This window comes from Pteronotus mesoamericanus, unplaced genomic scaffold (assembly GCF_021234165.1).
Source record: "Pteronotus mesoamericanus isolate MK-2021 breed Mesoamerican mustached bat unplaced genomic scaffold, CSHL_Meso_final scaffold_651, whole genome shotgun sequence".
Lineage (NCBI taxonomy): Eukaryota > Metazoa > Chordata > Mammalia > Chiroptera > Mormoopidae > Pteronotus > Pteronotus mesoamericanus.
In genome coordinates, this window is record NW_026555325.1 from 469,112 (window position 1) to 495,210 (window position 26,099).

General features: G+C 36.6%; 1 protein-coding gene and 1 pseudogene across 6 annotated transcripts in view; both read left to right on the forward strand.

Moving 5' to 3' along the window:
• Nucleotides 1-26,099, forward strand: part of R3HDM1 (R3H domain containing 1) — a 199,943-nt gene that overhangs the window by 153,806 nt on the left and 20,038 nt on the right. For all 6 annotated transcript variants that reach the window (XM_054562490.1, XM_054562489.1, XM_054562493.1 and 3 more), the window contains 2 exons: nt 4,592-4,746; nt 7,515-7,666. In XM_054562490.1, coding sequence (XP_054418465.1) covers nt 4,592-4,746; nt 7,515-7,666 — 307 coding nt within the window. The remainder of the gene's footprint in view (nt 1-4,591; nt 4,747-7,514; nt 7,667-26,099) is intronic.
• Nucleotides 11,334-12,882, forward strand: LOC129061739 (vimentin-like; annotated as a pseudogene).

Consider the following 26,099-nt stretch of genomic DNA (forward strand, 5'->3'; position numbering starts at 1 on the left):
TTTGTTTTCTAGAAAGTTTTTCTTCTTTTTCTGAGCTGCCTCTCTACCTTGGTTATTCATGGTATTTGATCAATTTCTTCTCTGTCTAAGTATCTGTGTATGAGTGGCACTTACCCACCAGATTAATAACAAGAGGTCTTCCTCTTATTTTTCAGTAGGTGGTGCTGAATTGCATTTTGTTGTTGTTATTATTGATTTTAGAGGGGGAGAGAGAGAGAGACTTCGATCTATTATCCTACCCACTCATGCATTCATTGGTTGGTTCTTGTATGTACCTGACCAGAGATTGAACCTGCAACCTTGGCATATTGGGACAACACTTTAACCAATTAAGCCACCCAGCCAGGGCTGAATCATAAGTTTTTTAGCTTTGTGAAATCCCAGTGCTGTTGCCCACAGTCATCAGTGTAGCTACAGTGTAGCCAAGATGCATGGGTATAAGGTGAGCTAGAGGAACCAGCCAGCTTCTTTGTTGTTTTTCCCTCTTGGTAGTCATGACTTTGGACTTCAGTGGAGTCCCCACCCCATTCCCCCACCCCAAGACTGGTCGCAGAGTGCAGCCTTTAGTTAGGAAATGAAGTGATTGTGTAGTAACAGTTCTCAGGTTAGCAGATTTGCTCTGCAACCTGACACTAAGGGAGAAAGGAAGCAAACTCTGGGAGGCTACGGGGCAGCAAGGCTCCCTGGCTTTGTTTCTCTGCCTGGAATACCAACCACCTGACAACCATGATTGCACCCTCATTCTGTGTCCTTCCCAGGTCTTGGCTCAACTGCAGCTCATACTGTTCACACCCTCAGGAATACCCTCCAAATGAATCTCTTTTGCTTCTCCAGGCTGAGTCCCACCAGGATCTCCTGGATGCAGGGCTGCATCTGTGGCTTATCTCAGCGTGTCTCCCTTTTTGCCATCCCCTTTTGCTCCCACTTGCCTACCTTTAGATGTTTCAATGCACAGATCTCTCAGATGTACTTTGCATTGAGTAGGGAATCCTTTGAACAGTTATAGCTGTTCAAATTGTTGGAACTTAAAGGGGATCTTTCATGCCGCCATTCTTTCTTCCATCATTCTGGTGTGTTTCTGCTTAAAGACACCTCTTCGTATGCTATATCTATCTGCTTGTCACTCTAGGTAAACTGCCCATGCTCCTCTCCAAAAATAATGCCTTCCCTTGGGCACAAGATTCCATCCTCTATAATCACATATTGTATCTTATTTTGGCTTCATTCTGTTAAGAATATGTTTTTTCCTATTGTTTAATCAGTCAGCATAAATACTGAGTAAGCAAACCCACTGTTTTGGCTTGGCTGTGTGATAGCTGGATATGGGTGTTTTAGGGGGAGGGGTTGTTTGTCTAATGAGGGTGATGTTAAAGTTTCTAACTTCACCATTAGAAAACACACCATATTTCAGTGGTTTTTAAAGGCATACACAAACCATGAGTGAACAGTTAGTAAGAACAGTTTCATATTACATGTAGAGTTTTAGTGATATTGAATAAGGCAATGAACAAAATTATGAGATTAATAAAAGAACTTCTTAAGGAGGATATTTTCTTTTAAAGTTCTTGGTATTCTTATTTTTAATAGCTCCACTATTATTTAAGATCTTGTTTCCGTTCATTTATGCCGCTTCTGAGTGAAGTACTAAAAATAGTCATTTTCTACTTTCACAGTCTTTAAAATCTAGAACTTCTCGTTACTTTTCACTGCTCCTTCACTTGTATTCTATTCTACTTCATTTTCTATGTTTCACTCTGCATACCATATACAGCCACTCCTGTTTCCTGATCCTCAAACATATTCACATTTTACTTTTTCCCAGACTTTTTTCTTTTACTTTAAGTCCAAGCTCAAATGTCACTACCTCATATCAGTCAGGATTAATTTCTTCCTCTTATTTTAATAAGGCCCTATTTATTCTGCTATTCTGATATTATGTCATTACTAAGAACACCTAATTTCAAATATAGGACCATGTCAGACACATCCGTTTTACTATCTTCTGTAACAAATGACTAAGTGCTAGAGCACACATTTTAGGTGTCATGTTAAGTTGTCATATTTTCAAAGCATGCATGATGTTTGTGTGGAGATGTACATACATATGTATATATTTATGTATGAGTATCTCTGTTAATAGTCATGGATATTAATGGAGATTCAGTTGCATTCAGGATTCTAAAATGTCACTAGAAATTAACTGCAAATTCCATGGTATAGTGTCCCAGAGACTCTACATTACACCACTATGACATAAAATCTGTAGTTAGAGCTTTCTGTGTCAGACTTCCATAAGAGAGGATTTTAGGCTAGACGACTCCAAGATGCATCTCCAAAAATTAGTAAATATATTTCCATTTAAAGGCCTTTATTTAAATAGTCATAACTTTAAAGTTTTCACATGGAATGTTTTAAATAATCAATTAACTATTAGATGATTAAGTTTTATTTTTTTAAATAGTTCATTTATCTTAGAAGGGGGGCTGGGGAAGGGAGTGAGAGAAGCATCAGTGTGCAAGAGAAACTAATGTGTTCCCTCTCGCACACCCCCAACAACGGACCTGGCCTGCAACCCAGGCCTGTGCCCTGACCAGGAATTGGACCAGTGGCCTTTTGGTTTGCAGGACAGACATCCAACCTCCTGAGCCACACCAGTCAGGGCAGTTGAATTAGTTTTCAGTTTGAGGGAAGCAGAGCATTTATTTATTTATTTATTTATTTAGAGTTAGTAAACTTAGATAAAGAAAATTAGAAGTACATTTGCACATATATTGGCTTTTTTTCCCCAAAGTTTTCTTTCATAGCAACCTGTAACTTTGAATATATTGTGGAAAAAAAACAGAAGTAATTCGAAAAACACTTGAGGTTTCTTGGGAGATATTTCTTAGTCAAGGTATTTTAAGACAAATTACATTACACTGAATTCTGCCAGGTGTCCACATTCTTCTTTTCAATTTTAGTTGACTGTAATTCTAACAAGTCCATTGTAAGAAGTTACTTTCCCAGTTTATAAAGAACTAAGCCTAGATTCTAATGCTGCAGAGTGTGTGTGTGTGTGTGTGTGTGTGTGCGCGCGCGCGCGTGTGTTCAGAGGTGACATTTCCAGCACAAGAGAACATATGATATTCACATCCCATTTTCACTCCTGCCTCTTTATTTCCCTAGGGGTAGAAGTGTGTCGGTATGTTTTTTGACAGTGTTTGGTATTTAGGGTATGAATTCAAAATACTTGTCATTTGATAAACTGGAAATAGGATTGACTGTTAACAATTATGCTAAAGAGCAAGAAATAAATTTCTTCTCATCTTTTATCTGCCTACAAGTTTAAGTATTCTAGGAAGTTTACAGGGAGAAAGGTTTAAGAAACAGCATATTATCGATCACTTATTACAGTAAGAACTAGAATATTTATTTTTTTGTTAAAAGTTAGATTGGTGTGAAGTCACTTGAAACATGACCGTAAAGTACCATTGTCATAGAAATAACATCATTTTCCAAAACCCTTCACTATTAAAAAATTCACTATAACTACATTTTTACTCTGTTGCTCTTAATATGTTCCTTAGTCACCAGATATACTTTGTATTTATATCTTTAAGAAAGGTTGATACTAGAGTTTATTCAATTATTTAGTCATTGAGCAGAATCATCAAAGCTTCTGGGTAACTATAGTGATGCTGTTGTTTACAATCAATACCTGCGATGGGATCTATGCCATTTTTGTTGCTTCAGGGATGAATAAGGATGAAAATGAAAACTGACATTTATTAGCTAGCAAAATATATTTATGGTGTTATCAGAGAAGTCATTTCACTGACCTTTAGTTATAGAAATTTGTATAGGCAGTGCTATAGTTTGCTTCATCCTTGTAGAAACTTAAATACCCTGAAGCTGGAAGATTAGTTATTTATTTTTATCTTTTTTTAATAAAGGATTTGTTGTAGCTTCTAATAATTTATGTAGGTCTTTAACTAAAGGCTTACCTAAAGGAATCCTCTTAGGATGAGGAGACAAAATTTAATTCATATTCACTATTAAAATTTATCATTGTGGATTCTTATTTAAATAACTGAAATTCACTTGATAAAAGTAAATTTATATTCTTAACTGACTACTTAAATTACCACCAATGCCCTCAGGTTAGGAAAGAGTTGTCCTCTTCCCTTCGATTTGTGACTTCTGGAAGATTACTTGATCTCTTTCAACATCTTTTTCTCCGTCTAGTGACCTTAATAATACAATAAGGAAATAATCTAAAAATTAATACAAAATAATTCCATTTTTCTTGTGCCCTTGACACATTCCTAATATAAGGATTTATATCTTAGCATGAATTGGCAGGGGGTAAGGGAGTTGCTCCAGAAATGCTAGCTTCATAAATGTGCAACCTCTACAGTTACACAGGGCCCCATGCTTGGGGTAATGTTCTATTACCAGTGCAAAATGCTCAATAATTTTTTAACAAGGGGCCCTACATTTAAACAAAATTACGTCATTATAGAACACAAAGTACTTCTTAATACATAAAAACATCCTACTAGATGAAATAAAATAAATTCAAAGCAGAATTTAACTCTTTGTGCCATTACAGGTTATCAAGTAATGCCCAACCAGCAGCAAAACTACCAAGGAATAGTTGGAATTCAGCAACCCCAGAGTCAGAGCCTCATTGGTGGCCAACCCAATGGCATTGGAAATCAGATTCAAGGAGTGGTCATCCCCTATCCTTCAGTGCCAACATATCAGGTACATTATCACTCACCTACTTTGGGTAGAGATAATTTTGAGTAAATAAAATGTATAGCTACAATGTGTTGTCTCTCTTCTTTTATTATAAAGATGTTACTCTATAACACATAACTTCATAGTCTTAAGAGTTTTATTAGTCATAGCAGCTTTATTTTATCCTCATTTTATTGCTTTATTCATTCACTTCATTAATTTTCAGGAAGAATATCTGAACAACTTCGATATTAACAGTAAATTTTGTCTAGCATTGAATGTGTTTCCAACTATATAATTATGTGAGCAAGTGTCTTATTTTATAATTTAGGTCCTTAGAAAGTCTCTTTTGAGAAAAGAGTGGGATGGAAGTGAAAACGGAAATGGAAGTAGACATTTGGACTAGTGAGATGGAATACAGACTGTAATTAGTATTCATAGAATAGAGATTATGCAGTTTCCCATGCTGAAACATTTTTTTCCCCTACCTCAATCCGAAAAGGAGTGAAATAGATTAAAAATGACATGGATTTTAACTTACATATCTAAAGTGGAAATACCTACTGCTTCACAAATAAGTGATATTTTTTAGTATAATATGCCACATTTTCAGAAATTTGTTTTACCTCCCTTCACCTTTCTGGAATAACTGCAAGTGGATTTGTTTTATTAGCCTCATGGTTTTCCATAACTGAGTCTAATATTAAGAAATCCAAAGATCATTTTCATTCATCTCAACAAAGTAAAAACAATCTAGTTGGAAAGATAAACATACATGTATTTTATATAAACATACGTAAACCAATTTGCCATAGTGTTTAGGCCAGTAATTGTAAGAATCATGGAATACAGCCATGAATACATTAAGGACTAATACAGAAGTCTTCTGGGAAGATGTAAACTTTTAACTATCTCTTAAATAGAAGTCACAGTCATAAATTGGTTAGGAAAACATTCTGGGGATAGAGAAGTATATGAGCAAAGGTGCTATCATATTCCATTAAATTCCAGAAAATTAAAATTGAAATTAAAATGTGAACTTGTCAAGGACTGTTCAGCACCAAAGAGGATATCTGAGTTTGAAGCCCCTAATTATAAAAAGCAACTAATGAAAAAGAGAAAAAGATGCATTATGAAACTAGATTTTGCATCTTTTCTCACATTTTCCATGCTTTTTAATTTATATCCTCTGTGCCTAAGCCTAGGTGCATGAGACTGTCCATCCCCTACTTCTTTCATAGCTAGACATTACCATCAGTACCACAGACTCTTTACACTTCACCTACATTGAGTAGATGAGCTAGGTGGTGATAAACTGTTATCTGAGAAATGTCACCTGTCCTCAGTAGAGTGTATTCCATGGCTATACATTTTAAAGGGCTGTTCCCTCTTTCTTTTTTGGTATTTCATTTTGTTTATTTACCACTAATTACAGATTTATTCTATAGTTTAAATCATCTAGATTGAGTTGTGTCATTTTTCCTGAATCTGCCCTGTATAGGTATTAACTTAGATGCAATCGGAAATAATGTCAGAATGTTAACACTGCCTCAGTAGACAGAAAGACTGAAATATATTGTGTTACACAGGGTTGGACACATCAAACCAGTAATTTTCTCCTTGCAATGATGGAGCCAAATTGAAAGTAATTAAGAGATTACTGTGTATTTTTAAACGACCAGTTATATTTCAGAAACATGCAGTATAGGCAAGACTAAGAAGTTATTCATGAACTTCCAAATCATGGAGCCTGATTATACAGAACAGGGCAAAGTAGTTAAAGAAATGAGGCTCTGGAACCAGAGGGCATGGGTTCAAATCCTGACTTCCCTACTTTCTAGCTAGGTAACCTTGGGCAAGTTATTTAACCTCAGTTTACCCATCTATAAGTCAGGGGTGATACAAGTATATTATTAGGGTCGTTAGGAAGGCAATGCAATAATACACAAAAGTGTTTAGAACAGAACCTGACCGTGGTAGTAAGTACTCAGTATTGTTAACTTTTATTGTCTTTGTTATTAGTAATATTGCTATCATTGGTACTACTGTTGCTAACACCATCATCATAATCATCAGAACCGTAGTTTCTATTTTAGAAATCATAGAAATTAGAGAACTGAAATACAGAATTGAAGACTCTATTATGTTCATGTGGTTTTTATGCAGATAATATAGAAAACAGAGAATTGAAAGATCCACTGCTCACTAAATGCCTACTCTGCTAGCACCTGTAAATGGAGATTGTAATAATATTCCCCTGAGATAGAGGTGTCATTTAATTTTTTTCAGATAAGAAACTGGGATCTAAGAATAGTTGTTATTTGCCCAGTGTCACATAGATTAGCAAGTGATGAAGCCAATATCACATCTAGATATCTAATCTCCAAGGCGCACATTCTTTTCGATCCATTGTATCTCATGGGCGCCCTGCCTGGGTTCTTAGCTCTACCTGAGATAAACTGTATTACTCTTTCCATGTAAAAGGTCATCCTTACTTGAAAAGTTTATTTTTTAAAATAACTCTTAACTAGGGACATAAGCCTTATTTCTTAATAATGGAATGCATCTAGCTTAGTGTACAATTGATAAATGCTAGCAGAAAAACAATAGCTGGCTGAAAAGAACATAGAAATAAAGTGGTAGTGTTATGGCCAACTTATCAGGACAGTCTATTGACAGTTTCAGCTTATTCCTAACTGGTACTACTTGAGAAGTTTTATGAAGGCTAGAGACACTAACGTTTGCAAGGTTTTGAAGAACATTTTCCTTTTAAATTGTCTGTCAAATTTTAGGTTTCACTGCCTCAAGGTTCTCAAGGAATTGCCCATCAGACTTACCAACAGCCTGTTATTTTCCCTAATCAATCTAATCAAGGATCTATGCCCACAACAGGAATTCCAGTTTATTATAGTGTCATTCCACCTGGCCAACAAAATAACTTAAGGTGAGTATGACTAGGAAACCTAATTCTTTACCTTCTCATTTTTTATCAGGATGCTGGTCTGTTGTTAATTTTAAAGTTGCCTCTGGAGCATTACCTGAGATCATTCTCGAATGTAGAATAGAGAAACTATGATACAATCCATGTTGTTACTGTTTCTTTTAACAAAATAAGTGTAAGTTAAGCATTCCCTATATAAACTAAAAATTCAAATTTTCTCTTAAAACTGGTCTCCTTTTGCTTCTCCAAGTGGAATAAAATAATTGACCATAGACCTTGGAGTTTAAAACATTTGTTTGTTACTATTTAAGGATTTTGTAGGAGTTTGATGAGAATATATTTCCTTTATACAGCATCAGAAGCAGAATACCATGCTGAAATTTTTTAGATTCTGGGGAGCTCTTTTTTTTGTCAGCAAGGGGAAGGAGGTATATAAGAGAAGCAAATGATAGTACCTCTATATTAAAGCAAGTCGCAAAGTATTCCATTAGCTACTTCAACTTGGAAGAGCAGATGCTCCTCTGATAAGCCTAATGTATTAAAAATAGTAATCTTTCTTTGAATTAGGTACTTGTTGTTTGTGGCTCAGAGTGTATTACCGTCCTTCATTTATTCTCATGATATCCCTGTAAGGTTGCCAGAGGGGCCTCAGTGCGTATACTGAGAAGGGGCCCTTAGTTATAATTGCTGATAAGAGGTGCCACCTAGTTATGGTTACAGGTGGTATTTAGGAGTGAAGAGAGGATTGACATACTTGCTTCATTGAATCTGCTTGGACAATGTGAACTTAGCTCTCATTTTCTATGTTGTCAGAAATACACATACCAGAGGAGCTCACATAGCTCTGTGGCTGCCAGAGATTGAAGAATCCCAGGTTCTTTAAATAACAGGTTGTTTGTGAATCTTAAAGGCAGCTTTGGAATTTTATGTTGTAATGAGCCCCAGGTCTTTTGAGGTAAAGTTGCTACAGAATAAAAATAGGAATGTATACTGCATCAGATTTCCCATTTGTTGTATGAGTTTAAGTTCTATAAATAGGGAGAAAATACTCTCAATCTGACCCTCTTTTTCTAATTTATGTAAGTTTGGGATCTATAATGCCAATTCAGTTTCTGAATTGTCAACTAGAGGCAGAATTCTGTGCTAAAACAAGTGAAATGGATACTGCAAAAATTGCTGAATTATCTGCTTTTTGAGCCAAAGTGTAAGCTTTCATTTATTTGAGAGAAAATTAAGAAAGTAATCCTTCCTTTGTAGGGCAGAGGCTGAAACAGGTATTATTTACTACAGAGACCAAAAAGACACCTGTTTGTATATGTTACTTCTATAAGCCTACAGGCTCCATGAAGGGAGGAAACCAAGCCCATCAGAATCTGTATGTTTGTTATATTATCAGTCCCTTGAAACAAAAAAGATCTTGTCTACCTGACTTCTGAGGGACCTGGCCCTAGTAGTATGTGTGGAGGTGAGAGAGCACAATTCTGTACCTACCTTTTTTAAACATGATGGCAGAATCCAAAAGCTGTCAACTAGACACTAATAACTACACTTTAAATGAACCACACATATTTTTAGCCCCTGTGCCTGCTTTTCCAAGGAAAAAAAAAAATTTGAGACGTATTCTTGGCCTGAAGAATTGCTTAGAAGCACAGCAGTTAAAAAAATAAGTGAGATTCCCCAACAACTTTCAACTTGAGTCTTGCAGAATAGTCTTCAGAGTTACTCCTGTTAGGGCCGTGACCTCTAGATATGGCAGATATATTTGAAATAAGCTAGCTAGAAATCGACGGTAATGATTGGTTACCATGTAACAAGCTGGCAGTGATGTATTCCACCTACAGATTACCAATGTTAGAAATAGAATGTGTTGCATATAAAGCAGGAATGTGTATCCTGTCAGACTTGTATCCTGGTACCTTTTAGACTAGTTATTCAGTAGGAAATCAAGTCATATACAGGGTTAATTAAAGACTCCTTTGGGTAAAAAATATTTGTTAACTAATGACTTTTTTCAAAATATAATAGCATTCTTTACAGAAAAATTTATTTCTAGTTCTGGGTAGTATTTAATAAACAAATTGCCATAATATTCAGATTTCCACTTAAAGATCAACTGTTGGCATTTACCATTAATCAGATCATTGAATTACCATCTAAGTATTAATATATACAGACCATCCCTTTATAAGTCTAGATGTGCTAGCTTGTATAAATTATATTTTATTTTACATATTCCAGTGTATTTACATGCAGAGCAGAGGTTTGTCTGACTATTTACACACCTACAACAGGCCCAGCTGAGATAGAAGCTTGGTAAATCCTTGCACATATGTGTTTGTCCATATATATACTTAATTCTCATTTATGTAGTATATCATTGGCCTTAATATTATTGTTTCTGTAACTTCTGTATACTTTTTAAATTTATTAGATTTTTTAATTACAAAATAAATGATACTTGCTGGCACAAGTGGAACAACCAATATAAAGATGTGTAAAAGGAAAGCTAACCATCATGTTCCCACTCTGCCCCCACCTCCAGGTCACAAGCACTCACAAGCTGGTGTGCATTCTGTTAGTATTGGCCTGCTGCTCATACAAATACGCACATATAAATACACACCTATTGGAATTGGTAGGGTAGGTTCTAATGAAAGACATTATTTTGCATTTTTCCTTATTAATATGTCATGAATATCAGATGAGTAAGTATTAGTCTGAAACATTCTGTTGTGGCTTTTGTTAGGTGTTTTTTGGTATTGTTGATTTGTTTTATTTTTAAGAGAGAAGGGAAAGGAGGAAGAAAGAGAGGGAGAGAGAAACATTGATGTGTAAGAGATACATCGATCGGTTGCCTCTCGCACACCCCCAGCTGGGGACCTGGCCTGCACCAGCCAGAGCTCTTCGAGTTTCTTTACGAACATAATTCAACGTATGGAATCATGTTACGCAGGCAATTTTTTGTTGTTCTAACCTCCTTTCTCCCCCCATCCCTTCCACTTTTATCATTTCCCGTCCACACATAGGTTGGGTAACCCATGTTTCTATCCTAGTTTTTTATCCTTTTTGACATTTTCTGTGCCTAATTATATACTAATATAATATTCCTCATGTTTCCATAGATGTGGGTATGGAAACATGAGCAAGATTAAATAGCAGAGGCACATGAAATGGAGTTTATAAATAATTTTACACATAAATTAGTCTAAAACTTTTATTTTTATACTGTTGTATATGTTTACATATATGATTATGGTATTTGTATATAGTGTGAGAATTTGGTCCGTTCAAATTTAGTTTTACAACTGATACAGTAGATTTTTTTCTGCCAGTTTACATTTGTTTATATTACTACACTGTAGTTATAGCTGCATGCTTGATTGGTTGTTACGTCATTTTATCAGAAGCCCAAATGTATGCCGCATTCCTTGAGGCTCTTCCTCATGAAATGTCACTGATCTGATATCAGGGCATGTGGTGATCTAAATTAGCTACTTTTTTAGACAAGTGAATCCTGCGCCATTAGGAATTAGTAATCATATGGCATGATGTGGTTATTAAGAATACAGCTTTGGAGCTCTGCCACTCTCACACCGGGGTCCCCGCACCAGAGACGCAGCAGCTCTCCCACTGCCCACATCTACCGTGCCTCGCTCCCCTCTCCGCCAAGAGCCAGTCCCACCACCGCTGCGCCTAACCCACTGCCTCCCTCCACAGCCACATCTACCAGGTCCATGTTCTTGTCCTCCTACCACTAGATGATCGGCCGTCGCGACACAGCCCGCTGGCCGAGCACCAGCCAGAGCTATGTGACCACATCCACCCACTCCTACAGCTTGGGCAGCGCACTGCACCCCAGTACCAGCTGCAGCCTCTACGCCTCATCCCCCAGCAAAGTGTACACCACACGCTCCTCATCCGTGCACTTGCAGAGCAGTTCTCGGCGTGCAGCTGCTGCAAGACTCCGTAAACTTCTCGCTGGCCGACGCCATCAACACCGAGTTTAAGAACACCTGCACTAATGAGGATGTGGCGCTGCAGGAGCTCGATGACCACTTCGCCAACTACATAGACAAAGAGCACCTCCTGGAGCAGCAGAACAAGATCCTGCTGGCCAAGCTTGAGCAGCTCAAAGGCCAGGGCAAGTCGTGTCTGGGGGACCTCTACGAGGAGGAGATGCGGGAGCTATGCCATCAGGTGGACCAGCTCACCAACAACAAGGCCCGAATGGAGGTAGAGTGCAACAACCTGGCAGAGGACCTAATGCCGCTCCGGGAGAAGCTGCAGGAGAATATGCTTCAGAGAAAGGAAGCCGAAGGTACCCTACAGTCCTTCAGACAGGATGTTGACAATGCTTCTTTGGCACGTCGACCTTGAGCGTAAAGTTGAATCCTTGCAAGAAGAGATTGCCTTTTTGAAGAAACTCCACGATGAGGAAATCCAGGAGCTGCAGGATCAGATTCAGGAGCAGCACGTACAAATCGATGTGGATGTTTCCAAGCCTGACCTTACGGCTGCCCTGCATGATGTACATCAGCAGTATGAAAGTGTGGCTGCCAAGAACCTTCAGGAGGCTAAGGAATGGTACAAGTCTAAATTTGTTGACCTCTCTGAGGCTGCTAACCGAAACAATGATGCCCTGCGCCAGGCGAAGCAGGAGTCAAATGAGGACCGGAGATAGGTGCAGTCCCTCACCTGTGAAGTGGGTGCGCCTAAAGGAACTAATGAGTCCCTGGAATGCTAGATGTGTGAAATGGAAGAGAACTTTGCTGTTGAAGCTGCTAACTACCAAGACACTATTGGCCACCTGCAGGATGAGATTCAGAACAGAAGGAAGAAATGGCTCGTCACCTTCGTGAATACCAAGACCTGCTGAATGTTAAGATGGCTCTTGACATAGAGATTGCTACCTGCAGGAAGGTGCTGGGAGGTGAGGAGAACAGGATTTCTCTGTCTCTTCCCAACTTTTCTTCCCTGAACTTGAGGGAAACCAACCTGGATTCACTCCCTCTGGTTGACACCCACTCAAAAAGGACACTTCTAATTAAGACAGTTGAAACTAGAAATGGACAGGTCATCAATGAAACTTCTCAGACTCATGAGGATCTGAAATGAAAATTGCACACAGTCGGTGCAGCAATATATTAACCAGCAAGAACAAAAAAGAAATCCATATCTTAAAGAAACAGCTTTCAAGTGCCTTTCTGCAGTTTTTCAGGAGTGCAAGATAGATTTGGAAGAAGAATAAGCTCTTGTTCTTAAGAACCAGCACTCCTAAGAGATTTAGAAAACAGTTTACAACATAATCTAGTTTACAAAGAAGACTTCTGCTAGAATACTTTTTAAAAAGTATTTTGAATACCATAAAAACTGCTTTTTTCCAACCAGCATCTGAACAATTTTGTTTCTGCTTCAATAGATCTTTGTAAACTTAAAAAAAAAAACAAGCAAACAAAAAAAAAAGAGCTTTGGAATAAAACAAAATCTGACTTTCAAGCCAGTGTGACTTTAGGCAAGTTAGTCTTTTTGCACTTTGGTTTTCTTATTTGTAAGATAGGAATTAGTACCTCACAGGATTGGTGTGAGTGATTACATGTCTATACTTTGGGTATGGAAATTCCATATTCTAAAATATGTATACACTTGCCTGTGTTCTTTTGTTTTGTCTTGTTTTTGTTATATTTTTTCCGTTTTCATTTAGTCCCCTTATACCCTCCCCCTCCCAGCAATCACCACACTGTGGTCCATGTCCGTGAGTCCCTTTTCCTTTTTGCTCAATCCCTCCACCTCCTAAGCTCTCCCCACATCCCCCAGCTGGCATCCTGCTCTCCATCTATGAGTCGGTCCCCATTTTCCTTGTTAGTTCAGTTTGTTCATTAAATTCCACATACGAGTAAATCATAGGGTAAATCTTTCTCTGACTGGCTTATTTCACTTAGCATAATGTTCTCCAGGTCTATCCATACTGTCACAAAGGGTAAAACTTTCTTCTTTTTTTACAGTCGAGTAGTATTCCATTGTGTAAATATCCCATGGTTGTTTTATCCACTCATCCACAGTATCTTGAAGCATGTTAGGGATATTTTCATTTATAGATGCTCTTTGACTTATGATGGGGTTATATTCTGAAAAACCCATCCTAAGTTAAAAATATCGTAAGTCAAAATGTTCTTAATATACTTAACCTACCAAACATCATAACTTAGCCTAGCCTTCCTTAAACTCACAGTAGCCTACAGTTGGGCAAAATCATCTAACCCAACGAATGCACTGCAGAGTGTCAGTTATTTACCCTCTTGATCATGTGCCTGACCAGAGCGGTGGCTCACTGCCACAGCCCAGCATCAAAGAGAACATCATACAGCGTATTGGTAGCCCAGGAAAAGATCAAAATTCAAAATTTGAAGTACAGTTTCTACTGAACGCTTATCTCTTTGCACCATTACAAAAATCAAAAAAATCATAAGTTGAACTATCATAGGCTGCGGATTGAACTAAACTTATGGTCTTTTCCTTGCTGTCAGTTATTGTCAGTGTACTCGTTTTAATTTGGTAATGGAGTTGCCATAACTGGGTTTTTTAAAGAAAGGCTATGAGTCTGATTCTGGAAGACTCTACTATGAAAAAAGGTTCTGGTGTCTTTGAGGAATTTGTCACATCAGTTCTAACAGTTCACATGCCTTTAAGTGTTACCTGATTCTGAGCTCTGTTCCAGATTATTGTGATGACTAGACACTTCCCCAAAAAGAAAATAAGAAAGGTGGAAGAAATCACGGATTATCACTATTTTGTCCTTAAGACTGCAAATATTTTTTATTTTGGGTATTATTCCCAAGTAGACTATATAGTAAGATGTGAATTTCTGTACTGTTACATATTTTTTTCTCATTTACTTATGTGTTCTTTGTAACCATAATCTCCCTCTTTGTTCTTTTCTGGTATCCCAAACCAAAACTGCTTTAATGATACTCCCTTTTTGAGATTTAAGAAAATGTATTTCTTTATTTACCTCACTGAAATTGAAATCTATATTTTTACAAAAACAGGTGAAAAATGAAAAATATATTACATTATCTCTCAGAGTTACTTCCGTAAAGAAAAATGTGTACGGTTGGTTGAATCTCATCATGAATCCTATTTATGAATTTGCCTATTTGCTAAAATGTATTTGTAATGCCAAAATAGATATTTACAAGCACTTTCTCAGTCTTTCACAGACATGCACAGACAGTAAAAAATGAGAGTCACCCGGCATGCACTGTCTCAGCTGAGATCAAACAAGTTGACTACTCTGCCGCCTTATTTCAGCTCTCATTCTACAAACAGGTCTTTTTCACATTCTATTCAGTGCCACAGATTCTGCATTTTTCTACTATTATTTGGTGATTTCTCTGCTTAAAATGGCCCCCAAGCATAGTGCTGAAGTTCTGCCTAGTTTTCCTCAATATAAGAAGGTTATGATGTGTTTTACAGAGTAAGTATATTTGTTAGAGCATGATCAGTTGACAAAAATATTGTGAGGTTCTCAGTAACCTAACCATGGATTTCCCATGGGAACAATGACACAGTATTTGCTAATTCGGTGTTCACCTGACTTTATAGAATATATCTGTTATGAATAAGGAGAATAAACTGAATTTTGTACCTACTACTTTTTTAGGCACCAAAAGGTATGCAGAATGCTCCAATAATGGGTTCATACTGTTACAGAGTTTTAGTTCATTTCCACTGTTAAAGCAGACTAAATCTCACCAAAGCATGATGTTCAAGTAAAAAAAACTAAAAACTTGACAAGTCTATAGCCTTTTTTTGTCAGAATACCTAAATGTTTGCTTTTTCTCTCCAATTCAAAAGACTCATTGCCACAAGAATTTGCATATTAAAATATACATAGATATGAAAGAAAGATGGGACATAGTCCTTGTCCTTAGGAAACTATGGTTTTTAAGGAAAGCTAAATTTATATGTATGAAACAATTAGAAAGCCAGGAAAAATGAATATAAGGAAGGGATAATTTGAGACTAGTAAGGAGTAAGATAAGCCTAGATCCTAGATAGTTTGTTAACCGAATGGTGTATAACATTAGCATTATAGTTTGAGCCTTGTCTACTTGGTCTTCATCCTAAGTTCCTAGTACACTGATGGTTGGTTGGTTTGTTTTAAATTTTATTTATTGATTTTTTTCAGAGTTGGGGAAAGGGGGAGAAGAATTGCTTTGTTTTTTTTCACTTGTTCATGCATTCATTGCCTGTTTCTTGTATGTGCCCCAGCTGCAACCTTGGCTTATCAGGACAACACTTTAACCATCTGAGCTAGCCGGCCAGGGCTAAACTGGTGTTTTTAATATAGAAAGCTTAGGAATTCAAGTAAAACTTTCTTGAAAAATTTTCTTGCCCAAAGTTTTTACATTTCTCAAACATTGTCTTTCACAGTGATCCTTCTGAAAAGGGTAAGAATATGTGTTTATTTTTATGTTATGTATTGGAACTATGGAACAGAAAAGGTTAACCATAGAATTTAACTGGAAGGCCTGAACTCTTTTTTCTGATTTCTAGCAATCTTCCTTATTAACATATCTACCAGTGATGTCCAATCTTGGCAACATGTTAGATTCACCTGTAGAGCTCTTTAAAAATACCAGTCATAAGTCTCTATATCAGTCTGGGACTGATCTTAAGCCTAAACATCATTATTTTTTAAAGCTGTCCAGTTGATTCTTCAGGCAACAAGCATGAAGACCCATTGGCCTACACTAACCAACCCTCTTGTCTTGTTTTTATCCTTAGACTTCAACTGTGCATGTGTAGCCATAACCTAGTATTATTTTACACATTCACAATGAAGTCATAATGTGTTTGCCTTTATTAGTAAATTTTCATCCAAGACAAATATCCCAAGATAAAACTGTCTATGACTCCATACTAACAAGTAAAATAAATTTCAGTTTGTTAGACGGCACATATATCTTAAACACTAAGCTACAGGGTCCTGATCCAAACACTCTTCTGTTTTTACTAAATGGACTGTAATGGCCTTCACTCAACTACCAGATTATAAGAATTAAGATTTCTTCAAAACACTAAATGAGACTTTGTTTTGAAAAATGTCTTTGGTAGTTTGTATTGCTTAACAGCCTCACTTTCTTGCAGAGGCTCCGTATGCAGAAAAGTAGAATTTGAATTATTTTTACTTTTGGGCCAACCTCTTAGTTATTGGCAACTTATGTTTGGAGTGGATTATGTTTTTGTATATACTGTAAAGATTTAGCATAGCCTAATGTAAGTTATGTGACCTTCCACTTTAAGCAAACCATACATGTACTGGCTAGATGAGCTAGTTTTACAATGAATCAGGGATTTCTCCACATTCTTTGGTGTGGAAAGAAAATTAACTTTATTCCTATAGTCTTCAAAATTGGCAAATTAGTTGGGTAATATCTTCAAACTTCTCTTGTTTTAGTGGGTTTTTTCTCCTATTTTATATTTCATTTTCCCATTTTTATCTTGAAACTCAAAAGGAGATTATACCTTTGTCTTTGATCTATAATCTCAAAGGGCTAGCATACATAGAGAGAAACTTAAAAAGACTAACCATTATTTTTTAGAACTCTCAAAAATATTTCACAAGATACAAAATAATGAAAAAGAAAGTCTACTTTTAACTATTTCCCTCTTTCCTCCCCACAGTCTGTTTTTCCTCATTTTTGTATCCTAGTATTCCTCCAGTGTCCCTTTATCCTACTTCTGGAACCTATCTTAGATTCATTATATTTCTCCTAAACTTCTTGTTTCACATTTTCATTTTGTTTCCCTAAGCCACCCATGGAAATACTTATCAAGAACAATTATTTCCAAATTGAACCATACCTTTTAGTAAAGTTTCACTTCTATTATTATTATTAAAAAGGAAGTTGTTAACACCTGTCCTGAAAAGTTACTTTTGGTGCTAAGACAATGCCTTTTAGAACATTCATTTTATGTAGGGGACCGCTTTTTATTATTTTGTAGGCATGAATTTATCAGCAAAATTAATGAGTAAATTAAGTTTTATGGACAAAAATAATGTTAAACGTGAAAGGAAGAGGATGTATGCTGTAGGTATTTCATTTCTTTTAAACTAACTAAAAATGAGTGATAGTAATACTTTATTTTTCTTTTTTAATTTATTTTATTTTTCCATTACAGTTTACATTCAATATTCTGTATTAGTTGCAGATGTATAGCATAGTGGTTAGACAGTCATGTACTTTACAGAGTGGTCACCCCAATATTACTGTTTTAGATTATAATAATATTTAAGTAGATAACTTTAAAGAATTAGGGGGGAGCCCTGCCTGGCATCACTCAGTGGGTTGAGTGCCAGCCTATGAACTGAAGATCACCAGTTTGATTCCCAGTCAGGGCACCTGAGTTGCGGGCCAGGTCCCCACTGCGGGTGTGTGAGAGCTTTCTCAGATGAATGTTTTTCTCCCTCCCTCCCTTCCCCTCTTTCTAAAAAATAAATAAAATCTTAAAAAAAAAAAAAAAAAAAATGAGGAGGGGTGATATTTCATGCCAAAAGCTCTTCATTTTATGCCTAAGGAAACTGGTCACACTTGTGGCTCCTTCAGTCTTTCTCTCTTTCTATTGTTGAAAAATACCCAAAATATTTTTCCTACATCTGTGCACATCTGTATTTTGTCTATTAAAACAATCTTTTCTCTAACTAACTTGTTTGGATCTTTTGATTGTATATATGACATGGTCATTTTTGAAAATTTGAAAAATTTCAAAATGTAAAAAAGTGTGAAAAGGCAAATCAACTATAATCTCACCACTCAAAAATAACCGCTGTTAAATTTTGGTTCACTTAACTCATTTTTCAGTTCACACATAACATGTGAATCATGTTTAAACATTGTGTCTTCTATATTTTTTAAAAATTTCATTCATAAGCTCTGGCTTAAAAATTAAACCATATAAAATACATGGAATAAAATATTAAAATTCTACCTTACCCATTGCCCTTTGTGCAAAGCAATTACTATTCACCAGGATAATCACTGTTTAGAGTATGATGTGTATTTTTCTATTACTTTTACTACTTTCTTAAGTAGATATGTGAAAAAATTATGGTTTAGGAATGGAGGATTGGTGTTTTTATTTTTGATGTAGAGGATTAAGGATGTTTTTATTTGTGTTACTGAATTTTTGTGCATATGTGTAATTATTTTTATGAATGTTTTGATTATTTTTATGATTTTTTTCGTGAAACAACATCCTTGAATGTCTTTCCACAGCGTATCTGAATTTTCCCTAATAGGTTGGAATAGAGAGAAATCAGGTTGAGTAAGAGGTCAGGTAAAGAATTTGTATTTTAAACTCTTAATAGGAAGTAATTCTGGTTTCTAAAGTATAAAATTGATGTGATAAAGTTTATCTTTTAAAGAAATGAATTTACTAGCAGTCATTTAAATGGATTTTATTTGGCAGGACCACAAGCAGAAAGGTGTCATAACATAAGCATCCTCCTCTACCGTGGTGATAACAGTAGAAAGGAGATAATATCTGAAAGGCACTTTGAAGGAAGAAATGAATATTTGGTGATTCTATAAATAGGGATTAAAGAAAAATTTGAGATAATCTTAATGAAAAATATTCTAGCAACAGTAGAGTCTTGGGGCTGGATATTAGCATACTTGTAATTTGGATATCTTTTACTTTAAAATACATACTAGATCTAGGGTCAGCACAATTTCTGTATTAGGCCACACAGAAAATACTTTAGACTTTATAGACAAAGAGATAAAACTAGATACCATTCTGGGTATTTCTATAACAAGAGAAAATACTTCCAAACATTTTTACTGACACAATTCAAAATATAATAATAATTGAGCACATTAAAAAAAAAAAAACAGGTCTACTAATGAGAAGAATAGAATTACTTTAGGTGGGAGTAATATTTCTCTTAATTGGGGTTCAAAGTTAAATTGGGGCTCTCTGTCAAATTGATTGCAAATGTTTATCTGTAAAAACCATTCTCAGTTTTCAGAGCACGCAAAAGTAGACAATAGGCTATAATTGGCCTAGTGGTCAGTTTGCCAGTTCCTATACAATATAATTATTAGACAGCAAAAAAGACCAAAAGGAAATCATCTGAAATGAAGGCTGACAGTGTACAAAAAAGTGTTATGGAAGCCAACAAACAAGGAGATTTCAAAGGTTAGCAGTCAGATGTTGCTGGGGATGAGTGAGACCATTAAGAAGAGTGGGGAGAGGGCATTGGATATAACAAGAAAAGCTGATTTGTAACCTTTGATATAGCACATAGTGGATTAAAGAGCTCTAAGAACTAAATCACAAGTATAGACAGTTCATGATGTCTTGTGGAAAAAAGATGAATTCTTATTCAAAAATAGTACTGTTTTGAAACATAGAAGAGAAGGAATTTGTATAAAGGAGAAATTCAGATAATAAAATATATTTTTAAAACATAAGGGAAAAGATGAAATATTTTAATCTACCCTGCCTACTCTTGAATTATCTATTAGATTTTTACAGCTTGCTTTCCCAAGTAAATTTCAAACTTTGTAAATTGCTGAAAATCCACAGTGACTTCATTTGCAGCCCAAGATTTTGAGTGGCCTGTTGTTCTATTTGATATTTCTCTAAGCCATAGGTAACCTAGATAACAAGCAATCCCCTGAGATAGGCCCAGTTTAGGAAGCAGAAGTGGTTTGTTTTAGTAGAGCCTTTCTGGTATATTCTCTGTATAATTTGTGTGGCTTTGGAGTGTGCTGATTTCTGAACTTTACTTAACTGATGTTGGGGACAATATGAGGCATGTTGAGGGAAGGGTCTTAATAATCTACATCCTCTTGACTTTAATTTCCAGCCAAGATTGAGTTACAGGGACTGGATTTATCCTTCTACATTAACTTAACCACCCCCACCCCTGCCCTGCCAAAAAAAAAAGAAACATGAAACAGTTTTTAGTAGGCAGTAAAGGATGATAAAGCCTGAGAGAGGGAAAACAGTTTTATTGTCCAGCTTGCTACTTAGAGAGTTTTTTATTTACAACTGAGGGAAGGAGAACCCAAGAAGACCATCTCTCTAAATCAAGGAGACGGAGTTAGGAGTTTGAGGAAGCCAGAGTGGCTAGAGTTTACAGGGCAGACTACTGAAGACAAGATAACGACAGAAAGAACTGTGGAGATCTACAGAGAGACTTCAACTAAACTACAAAACAATCATTATTCAGAACTGCCAGGAATCAAGCTAAATGGAAGGAAGTCTTACAACTATGGAATTAAAGAAGAACCTACATTGAGGTTGGTAGGAGGGGCAGACACGAAATGGGCTGGTACCATATGAATGTATTAGCAGATAAAAATCAAAAGGGATATCTACGAAGTGAGGGGTCCCAGCCCATACCAGACCTCACAGTTCAGGGTTCTAGGGCCAGGAAGATAAGTCCCTATAACTTCTGTCTATAAAAACCAGTGGAGATTGAGGCTGGGTTGTGGGACAGAAATGGCTTGAGTTCCAGAAAGTTCCTTGTAAAGCATTCACAGATGTACTTACTCAGACTCACTCCTTCTGAGCTCCAACTCTGGGGCAGCAGCTTGAAAGGCACCAGAGGCATATGGGGAGGAACTTAAGTGTATGGCATCAAAACAAGTGCTGGGGGACAGCTTTCTCCTGGACAGAAGTGCTGGCAGAGGCCACTGTTTCTTTTCTGAGCCCTCAACCCACAGCTGGTAGACAGGTGCCATATCTGAGACCCATCAACTTGACTGACAGTCTTTGCCCCACTGTAGTGATTCCCTGAGGCTCTGCCCAACTCATCTTTCAGGAGCCGCCCCCCCCCCCAAACAGTTTCTAGTGTCTTTTTCATACAAATGGCTTGTCTTGATTCATGCTTCAAATTTTTCTAAATTCTCTCAAACAAGCATTATCTGGCTTCAGTGAGCCCCATACCTCTCACTAACTGACCCCAGTGTGGGCACTAGCAACAGTCGGACTTGATTCACAGCTTGGCCTTATTTGGACACCTCCAAGCCCAGCAAATGTAACAGCCATTGGCAGATCACTTTGTAACTTATGCCTGGTAGTCCCAGGCAATATGCAAGCAGTGGCCAACCTTGGCCTGCAACTCCCAGGAGGTCCCAGAGACTGCCCACCCAGTAGACAGGGATACTATGTTGGAACACCACTACTCAACCACCTCCACAAATGACACACTCAAGGGGTGGATTCAGCAGACACCAGAGTCATGCAGAAGTAAGTCCCACTCTGTGGAGTGGACCCCTTTACAGCTGATCTTCCACAGTGGTCGAGGTTGGTGGTCAATGGTCATAGCCAGTCCTTGCAGCTGACCAACCTAAGTAAATTCCTCCCATTGACCTACCAACAGCAGTCAAGGCTCAACTATAAGAGAAGGGTGTACTCAGACCATAGTATGGGTAAATATCAAGTAACCAGCTTGCTTGATTGGGAGGCTGTGCCACTGGACCCTACAGGACACCTACTACATTAGGCCATGCTATCAAGACAGGGAGTCATGCTAGCTATACCTAATACATAGAAAAAAACATGGAGGCTGCTAAAAGGAGGAGACAAATACCCAAATGAGAGAACAGCTCAAAACTCCAGAAAAAGAACTAAACCCAATGGAGACAAGCAATCTACTAGATGTAGAGTTCAAAACACTAGTTATAAGGATGTTCAGTGAACTTATGGGAAAAGTACATGAACGCAAGAGAAAACTTGAACAGCATAAAAAAAGAAATGGAAACCATAAAAAAGAACCAGTCAGAAATGAAAGATACACTAACTGAAATGAAAAACAATTTACAGGAAATCAGCAGTACAGTGGTGAAGCTAAGAATCAAATCAGCGATTTGGAATATAATGAAGCGGAAAAACCCAATCAGAACAGCAAGAAGAAGTGATGATCCAAAGAAAATAAGGGTAGTGTAAGGTGCCTCTGGGGCAACTTCAAGCATACCAACATTTGCATCATGGGGATGCCAGAAGGAGAAGAGAAAGAAAGAAATTGAAAACTTATTTGTAAAAAATGACAGAAACTTCCATAACTTTGTGAAGAAATAGACATACAAGCGCAGGAATCCCGAAGAGGTCCAAACAAGATGAACCCAAATGGACCCACACCAAGATACATAATAATTAAAATTCCAAAAGTTAAATACAAAGAGTGAATCTCAAAAGCAGCAGGAGAAAAGCAGTCAGTCACCTATAAGGGAGTTCCCAAAAGACAGTCAGCTGATTTCTCAAGCTTTACAGGCTAGAAGTGATAGGCAAGAAATACTAAAAGTGATGAAAAGCAAGGAACTACAACCATGATTACTCTACCCAGCAAAGCAATCATTTAGAATAAACAGACAGACAAAGAGCTTCCCAGGCAATAAAAAGCTAAAGGAGATGATTGCCACCAAACAAGTATTACAGGGTCTCCTTTAAGCGGAAGATCAAAACTATGAACAATGAAATGGCAATAAATACATATCAACAATTGAATTTTTAAAACTAAGCAAACAAAAAGAACATAGAATCATGAATACAGAGAGCATTTTGATGGTTGCCACATGGGAGGGGCATATGGGGAAGTGGGTAAAGAGGTAAAGGGATTAAGAAGTACAAATAGATAGTCACAGAATAGCCATGGAGATGTAAATTACAGGGATAGGAAATGGAGTAGCCAAAGAACTTGTATACAGGACCCATAGGCATGAACAATGGTGGGAGGATTGCTTGAGGGAGTGGGAGGTGCTGGGAGGAGAGGGGCAAATGGTGAAATACTGGGAAAACTGTAATAGCATAAATAATAAAATATAGTTTACATTTTACAAAAAGAGAAACAAAAACAATACCAGTCAGAAAGTAGTAGTGCAACATCTTTTTTTGAAGTAATGAAAGAAAAGTACCTAGAATTCTTAAAAGTAAAAATTTTTCAGAGGCAAAGGTAAAATAAAGACTACTTCAAACATGCAAAAACTAAAAGAATCACCAGCTGACCTGCACTGACAAATACTTCTGATAAAGCTTATATAGATTTTTATCACTTATGTTTTAGAATAGTAACAGTGAGACTCTACTAATAAATTACATTAAAATAGTTTACTCAATGAAAACTAATTGTAAATTATGACATGAGAAAATGTTCACTCTCACAAGCAGTCGAACAATATTTAAGGCAACATTAACCAAAAAAGGAGGGTAAAACAGTTAACTTTACAATGTATGGAAACAGATATTGCTGTTTGCTTAGGCATGTCAGCCCATGTTCCTATAAATCAGTCTGATGATACTCAACAAAACATAAAATCACTGTACTTTATTCTGTAATTCTGCCTCTAAAAATTTCACCGCCAGAATTAAAATTGCTGCAAAACAAGTTATAACAGTGCTGTTATTGATAGGAGAATTCAACAACAACAACAAAAAGAATCAAAAGAAATATGGAGTATCCTTTGAATAATTTAAGCTCCCACTTTCCTTGGCTGATTAAGTTTGGTTTAAGTTATGGTGAAATTTGCTTATTTGTCACAGATGGTGAATCAGACATTGGAACCCATGAGTTCAAAGTTTTCATTCTATGTTAACTGCTTCAGTCTCTTTAAAACAGCATTAAATATGTGATGCATACTACAGTCCCCAAATTTGTTATAAATTCCTTACAGCATCTTTATGGAACACAGCACATATCTACCAAGTAATGTTATTAAGTTCAGGAAGCTTGTTTAACTATCATTAGTATTAAGACATTCGATGGTCTAAAAAAAGCAGGAAACCAAATAACTTCCCAGCACACCTTGCCAATTGGAGACATCAACTTCAGGAGCCACTAAAAGCTGTAGCAGATGTGGGCTTTCTTTTCAAATGAATTAATTATTGCTTGAGAAAAATACACAGTTTACTATTTTTCCCTTCAAATAATGATGATAATTTGAAATACCATCAAAATATTTGCAAAATTATGAAGAGAAGCATGAGAGCAGTAACATTTGTATTGCCTATACACTTACTTTTCTTAAATAATCAACCTTTTTGTGGACAAGTTCATATAATAGAACTTCTGTGTGAATACCTTTTACATATGCATCACTTTTGTCTATTTTGCCATTTTCTAATTTATCTTGTTTGTGAACAGGATTTGTTGAGTGTCGTCCCCATACACCAAGGTTGCAGGTTCCATCACCAGTCAGGGCACATACGAGAAGCAACCAATGAGTCCATAAATGAGTGGAACAACAAATTGATTTCTGGTGCTCTCAGTCTCCCCCTCTCTAAAACCAATTTAAAAAAAAAAAATTTACCCACTTACAGTATATAGTTTAATAGTGTGTAGTTTATTCACATATGTGCAACCATCACCACGATCAGTTATAGAGCATTTTCATTGCCTCAAAAAGAAACTGAGGTGAAAGCAAACCAAATCCCCATTAACAGATAAATGAATATAGAGAATATGGTGTGCACATACAATGGAATGTTACTCAGCTTTAAAAAGGAACAAAATTCTGAGCATGCTACAATGTGAGTAATCTTGAAGACATTATGTTTTGTGAAATAAGCCAATCATAAAAGGACAAACATTGCGAGAGTCTACTTTTGAAACCAAATGCATAGAAACACTAAGTAGGATGGTGGTTGCCAGGATCTGGGAAAAAGAAGAATGCGTAGCTACTGTTTAATGGGCATGATTTCAATTTTGCAAAATGAAAACAGCTTTGGAAATGGGTGGTGGTGATGATCATACAACTATGTGAATGTTGATTTGCATTGAATTTTTAAGAGTTCTTATGTATTCAGATACAAATCCCTTAGCAGATGGTTCACTTGCAAATGACATTCTCCCATTTTGTGGATTGTCTTTTAAAAATGGTTAAAATGGTAAATTTTGTGTATTTCACCCCAAGCAAAATTTTTAATGTGAATATACTGATGAATATAAAAACAGGAAACTGTATTCCCTTTTTTTTTCAATTATAGTTTCAATATTTTATACTGTTTTCAGGTACACAGCATAGTGGTTAGATAATCATATACTTTACAAAGTGTTTCCCTCAATATTTCCAGTACCCAACTGGCACTATACATATTGGAGAGTTTGACACTATTCCCTGTGTTGTACTTTACATTCTTGTGACTATTTTGTAACTATCAATTTATACTTCTTAACCCCTTTACCTTTTTCCCCCCGAGGCCCTCAACTCCTCCTCTCTGGCAATCACCAGTTCACACTTTGCTTATTTATGTTGTCCTTTAGATTCCACATATGAGTGAAATCATATGGTATTTGTTTTTCTCTGGCTGACTTATTTCACTGAGTATAATATCCTCTAGGTGCATCCATAGGAAGGAAATTCTGTTTTCTTTAGCTGTCACTTTGATCCTGACCTCACCACCACCATCATCTCCCAGACAATGA